Source organism: Rhagoletis zephyria, unplaced genomic scaffold, assembly GCF_001687245.7.
Source record: "Rhagoletis zephyria isolate East Lansing unplaced genomic scaffold, Rhagoletis_zephyria_1.1 Rzeph_scaffold_01197, whole genome shotgun sequence".
Taxonomy (NCBI): Eukaryota; Metazoa; Arthropoda; class Insecta; order Diptera; family Tephritidae; genus Rhagoletis; species Rhagoletis zephyria.
In genome coordinates this window covers 137,170-143,753 of record NW_016158281.1, presented here as the reverse complement: position 1 = coordinate 143,753, position 6,584 = coordinate 137,170, and the positions used below count along the sequence as shown (strand labels likewise).

The window sequence follows — 6,584 nt, the reverse complement described above, 5'->3', positions numbered from 1 at the left end:
AAAAAATAAATATACCGTTATGTTCACCTCAATGGTCTCTATCGATCCAATTTTTTTTTTTTTTATTTCGAGATTTGGTAGTATTGTCATTTGTTCCCTATCGATGTTGTCGATAGTGGCAATAGATGGCAACCCATCGATACAATCGATGGTGCCATCGATAGTTTTCCAGCTCTATGCCGAACTGCCAATCAAAAACAAACCCTGACCGGGAGACCAACAAAAATTCTGGAAAATTTTAATTTTAAGGCAAAAAGCCTAGGCAACGAAAATTGTTACTCGGCCAACTGAGATAATAAGTTGTTATCAACAGTGGAGTATCATTTTATGGCCAAAATGGGAAAGGTAAGAGCTAAACAAACTATTAAATTTTACTTTGCAACTAAAACCCCGTTCGTCAGAGATGCGTTCAGAGAGGTCGTTTACTCGGTGGAGTGAGTTGTATTTGTTTACTATAAGCAAAATATACAAATGCATAAAACGACGAGGTGTCGCATTATTAACATTTACCTTCAGTGGTGCCACTGTAATAACCGAGACATTTGATTGACCACTGTTTTGCTCATTGCCATTCACCGCGTAGGCCGCCAGCTTGAGCCCTTTGGAAGATGTTTCCAACTGTTGTGAATTTGTAAGTTTGAGACTGGAAAGTAATCTTTCGACATGGAAAACGGATCTGAGGTCTATTGTGTGTCCAAAATCTAAATGTAGTTCCAAACGATAGCGCAGTTCGGCGGCCTGCACACGCACAATAATTGCCCGTATGTAATCAACAGTTGATGACGGACCGCTCCAACAGCGTAACCATGAAACAGGAACCTGCAAACATTAAGCTGCATAAGAGATATATACTATATGAACACAAATAATTTGATTTACCTGATTTTCAGCCAAAACTCGCAACAAGTTTATGTCTATATCTGAATTTGTGCTACTAGAAAATGACTTGAACCAATTGTGTATCAACGAGAGTGTTTGGTGCACTTCCTGGAAACACCTAACCGCTATTTTCAACTCACTAATAACGAATAATTGCCAAGGCGAGTCTGCTTGCGTAGATTCCCGCATTTCATCGGCGGTTCGTTGCACGGTACATTTCTAGGGCGAAAGGATAATTGAAACATAAATAACAAAAATTTGATTGTACACAGTGAAGTAATTCACTAAGTCTTACACCAGCCAACTTGCGCCAAAGTGCTAACACCGGTTTAATTTGTTTCTCTAACTGAGCCAATTCATTCTTTTCCTGATCAGGGCCAGCTGTTTCTTCCGCGTTATCTGTTTTATAATAAGCTCTGCGTAGATCCCTAATAATTTTTTTTGATTGCTCAATTTCACGGCTTACATTCGTGTGATTCGACAACTGAAATACTTCTGGACCCTCCGCGTCTGGGAATTTCGCAATCGTGCTTAAATAATCCAGCACTTGTGCACTTGTGTGGACAATCATTTTGGTATTCAATGGACTCCAATAATTGTTCATTACATCAGCAGAACAAAACTCTTCTAAATACCGTTGCAGCACTTGCAAGTCACGGGTGTTGTTGATACGTCCACCGAAAGCAACATTTTCACATAACCTTTGCATAATGAACCAATCGCAACGTCCGGCAGATATCATGGAGTCTAGCCAATGTATCACTTCCATTGCGGCTTTTAAATCAGCTTCTCCAAACTCATAATATTTAGACCAACCTTGTGGTATGTATTTGCGACGTTCCTGCAGCACCGCGGTAAGAATAAAAACCACAAAACGTATTTTGACTAGCTTCGCCTCCCTAGATATTCCACGAAATTCACTTAACGTAAAGTTTTGCAACATACGACGAACTTTGTATTTAATACCACTTGGAGATTCATATAAAATCTTCACAAACTTGTACATAATCGTTTCGCTGAACCTACGCGTTGATTCACAAATGAGCCAAAGGCGGAAACCATCGCGTTTCTGCAAAACTTCCAATTCTCGGTCAAGCACTGGTAACCAATCGGGAATGAGATGAACATTTTTAATGCAAATCCATTTGCCTACTTCAGCTGCTTGACGTATGGCATTTAAAGCACGGCATTCCATTCCGCGACCTACGGAAAGCTCCGTGTATTTTTCGAGACCGATTTTCTTAGCTGCGACACTTTTTATTTCGGTACCTGGATCATTTTCTGGTTGTGTAATCACGAGAATAGGTTTGTTTTCATTGTTTTCGTCGGCAAGTTGCTCCACCGTAGGCTGAACGACAGAGTCTGGAGATATGCCCAGAATTTCTGAAGCTGCCCGACGTAGCTGCATGTAGGCAAAATCCATACGAAATATTTGCGCTATGAGTACGCGATGAAAAGGTGATTTGATATTACCTGCAAAGAAATTGTTATGAAAATTCTAAAGAAATTACTTCGAACTAAGTTAAATTAAATCGTGCACATAAGCATATGTCGGTGGCAATAACCAATGACCGCCTTAGTCGAAACACCTGAATTCAAGAAAAACGTTTTAAACATTTGGATTGTAATGTTAACCGTTATGTTCATCTGTAACTTTAATAAGCCTAGTTGGCTAGATGGGAATTTCACATACACATGGAATAGTAGTTGCAGAATACGATAGCATATATAACTCAATTCTTTCTTAAGTTGTTGTTGTTGTAGCGGTTACCAAGCCCCGCTCGGGTCGGTTCATCCGTCAACGTTGTCGTTTGTTTCAGCTAAGGGGAGGCCCAGGAAGTGTGCGACTTCCACAGGTTCTGTCCATAAGGACAGGGGCGCCAGCTGGGTGGGGTTTTCAGGGCATGTGAAGAGGTGCCGAGAGTCATGTGGCGACCCTCCACATGCCGGGCATTGGGTGGGCACATCCTCATTAATTCTGCTCAGGTATGAGTGTAGCCTGCTGCAATAGCCAGAGCGAAGTTCGACTATTGTGGTGCGGGTCTCCCGATGCAGACAAAGTTCTGTCCCGTCCACGTCCGGTGGTTGTGTGCCCAGAACGGCATTCACAGGGCGGGAGTCTACATAACTCAAGACTGATTCCCTGTGAATGCCGCTCAGGGTTGGTAGGCTGACGGGTCCCGAGGTTGTTTAATGAATCTCTGGACTTCGTCCGTCAGTTCGTAGAGATGCCTCCTGACGTGCCTTGGCGAGGGCTCTTCTGTAAGCAGCTGTTTGCTGGGATGGCCACGTCTGGGTCCCCAAAAGGAAATGCTTGCAGAGCATTATGTTATGCTCCTTGACTGGGAGCATCTGGGCCTCGTCGTGTAGGTGGTGTTGAGGCGTCATCAGGAGGCATCCGGTCGCTGTTCGTAGTGTCGTGTTTTGGCAGGTCTGTAGCTTCATCCACTGCGTCCCGCTAGTCCCAGGCGACCACACGGGCGCTGCATAGTTTAGAACCGGCCGGCCAATTGCCTTGTATGTTGCCAACAATGTTTCTTTATCTTTGCCCCAAGTGCTGCCGGCCAGCGGCTTGAGGACATTGTTGCGGCTCAGTACTTTATTGGCAATTGCGGTTGTATGCGCCGAGAAGGAGAGCAGACTTTCGATGGTAACTCCGAGAATTTTCGGGTTATTCACGTCGGTATTGTTACGCCATCAACGTCAATACCCAGTTGCAGTCTGACCTCCTTCGTCCAGGTGGTGAATAGGGTGTCCGAGGATTACGCATTGGATAGGGGAAGGCTCCTTGCATTGAAGAAGCGAGAAAGTTCGGCGAGATAACCGTTTACTTTCGAGAACAAGTCATCAATTCCATTCTCAGACGCCATGATCGAACAATCGTCAGCATAAGAGACAATATTGATACCCTCTGGTGGTTGAGGAAGGTTAGAGATGTAATAATTAAACAGTAGTGGGGACAGGACACCACCCTGTGGTACCCCCTGTTTAATTTTACATGGCTTGCTCGTTTTGTCTCTGAAAATTGCTGACGAATGTCGACCACTCGGGTAATTCGCCGACCACCGTTTGAGTCCCTGTGGGAGAGAGGAGTCCTCTATGTCTTCTAGCAGCGTTGAATGACTGACAGTGTCGAACGCCTTGGCCAGGTACTAGAATAGTTCTCTCACAGGGGCGGTTTCGGTTAAGGCCACGAGTTATCTGAGTGTTTATAGCGTTAAGTGCTGTTGTTGTGCTATGCACATTATGGAACCCATGCTGATGCTTCGCTGGTGTCAGGTGGTTCGTGAAATACGGGAGTAGCAAGGCCTTTAGTGTCTTCGCTACCGGGGAAAAGAGGGTTATCGGGCGAAAAGACTCCTTTGTTGGTTGGTTTCCCCGGTTTGAGCAGTGGGACCACTCTCCCCATCTTCCATATGTCTGGAATGACGAGAGTGGACGAGTGGAGGTCCTCCATTAGGTACGCTACTCCCGCAGGACCAAAATTTTTCAGCATCAACATGCATATTCCGTCGGGTCCAATGGCTTTCGCCTTCCCGATGGCTACCCTTACCTCACCGCTAGTGAAAACAAGAGGCGCAATGGGTTTTGGCATTTTGTGCAGCCTTCTGGTCACTCGACGTTTGGCTTTATCCACCGGAGGATGCAGAATAAACTGCCGGCTAAAATAGCTCGCGCATCGCTCCGGGTCCAACGAAGCGTGGTCACCAAAGTCTATTTCGACTCTGTCGTCACGCTTCGTCGGGTTGACCAACGACCTCACGGTTGACCAAAGCTTACTCACACCAGAGGCGAAGTTGCAGGTCTTCAAATGCTCTTCCCATTTCTTCCGCTTATGTACGTTCACAAGTTGCCGAATCTCCGAATTGAGATCCCTGATACGGGGATTTCCGGGATCGGTTGACGAAGGCTGACACGCTCATCGGCTAGAACTGCCGCTTCCGCAGGAAAGTTCGGACGTGGATCCTTAATACATCCTGCTGGGATGAAGCGAGCTGCAGCAGCAGTGACAACCCTGCGGAATCTACGTTCACCTATGTGGACGTCGGTTGGTATGGGTAGTGCAGTGAAGGCGCTTTCAGTAGCATCCGCGAAGCCTTTCCAGTCAGCTTTGGAAAAGTTGACATAGATCCGGTGATCCGCGGAAGCAAAGTCGGCAGGTTTATCAGTCAAGATTACTATGGGCAGATGGTCTGATGCTAGGGTCAGCATAGGTCGCCATGATACGCTGGTGATCAGACCAGCGCTGACAATTGTTAGATCTGGCGAACTGTAGCAGCTGCCCATAATCCTGGTGGGTGCGTCGTCGTTCATTGTGCAGAATGTCGAATCGTCTATCTGCTCAGCCAGATGTATTCCCCTACGATCATTTGACAGGCTTGAGTGCCAAACATCGTGGTGCGCGTTAAAGCCGCCAACTCCCATACGGTTTTCACCTCTGAGTAGCGCACCTATTTCAGGGTGATATCCTGCCAGGCAGCTGTTGACAGACGGTATGTATACGTTAAATATTTCTAGCTCAACTTCGCCTGACCGGATAGCAATACCCTGACATTCTAGGATGGTATCCATGCGGTCGATGTCTGCTTTAATAATATACTGCAGGGTGTGATGCGTGATGAACGCTAACCTCCACCATTGTCTCGCTCGCGATCTCGACGGTGCACCTTGTATCCGGCGCAATTCAACAAGGTTGAATTGCCGTGCAACTTCGTCTCTTGGACCGCAGCTATTAATATTCCATGCCTTCCCATAAAGACGGTTATCTCATCGATCTTGCTCTGGAGTTCGTTACAGTTAAATTGTAGCACCTTTGTGTGCCTTGGCAGACCGATTGTTATGTGTGGTGTTAAGGAGTTTTGTTGCCTACCGGCTCCCTGCTGTACGTGCTGCAAAAGGGGGTGCTGCCTTGTGGTGGTGGTTGGCGGCGTCGCGGGGGAGGTATGCGACAGGGCAGCACAGCAGGGGCCCACATAGTCACTCGTCCAATCACGCGTGGTGCGAAGTCCTGAGCATGCCCTAAAGTGGCACCAGCCAAGGCAGGAGTTGCACTTGACTGATGTCACATTACGGTATATTCTGGACGGACAAACCGAGCAGATTGTTGGAGGGACTAGGAGTTGCCGGCGGCGGTGTGTGGGTGCTATTGTGTTTGTGTGTGTCTCTATTATTGTGTTGTGTTGGGGTATGGGTGTGTTGGTTGTGTGCTGCACGGGCGGGTGGTGGTTTGCCGTGGAGGCGGTCCGGTTCGCACAGCATGGGGCCACTAACGACGTGGTCCATTGCCGGTGCGTACGTAGGCCCGAGCAGTTGCGGAGGTGACTCCACCCATCACAGGCATTGCACCTGACCGTGGTGGAGTTTGTGTGCAGTCGTCTCTGGCACACGCAGCAGGTGTAAGTTTCTGGCCCTAGGTTGGACTCAATGCCAGCCCTGAGCAGAAGGGTACGGAGCAGATGTAGCCCTAGAATAGAGCAACGTTTGATGGATTTCGCCGACCTAAACTGGGTTAGATCGCCGAAACAACAGCCCTTGGTCGGGTAAAACCCGAGTCATTCCGGTACGTAGAACCGGCTGTCGTGGGAATTCTTTCTTAATTCGACTTAGGCGGTTATTGCTTATGACCACAGATGTATACGTACAGATCGTTTATTACATGTGCATTTACATCACTAAAATACCAAGATTTGTATATAAATTAGACC

The 6,584-nt window shown here is 47.1% G+C and overlaps 2 protein-coding genes across 2 annotated transcripts in view; both read right to left on the bottom strand.

Moving 5' to 3' along the window:
* Positions 1-375: 375 nt before the first annotated feature.
* Positions 376-2,602, bottom strand: LOC108363136 (cytoplasmic dynein 2 heavy chain 1-like; the record flags this gene model as incomplete). The annotated part of the gene is made up of 3 exons (XM_017616405.1): positions 1,175-2,602; positions 880-1,098; positions 376-819 (listed from the first exon to the last, which is right to left on the bottom strand). Coding segments are annotated over exons 1-3 (1,791 nt in total), but the record flags the coding sequence as incomplete, so codon positions are not given.
* LOC108363135 (cytoplasmic dynein 2 heavy chain 1-like) overlaps positions 2,397-6,584 on the bottom strand; it is a 67,975-nt gene continuing 63,787 nt past the window's right edge. Inside the window, exon 17 of the mRNA XM_017616404.1 lies at positions 2,397-2,468. Within this exon, the coding sequence (XP_017471893.1) occupies positions 2,397-2,468 (72 nt within the window). The remainder of the gene's footprint in view (positions 2,469-6,584) is intronic.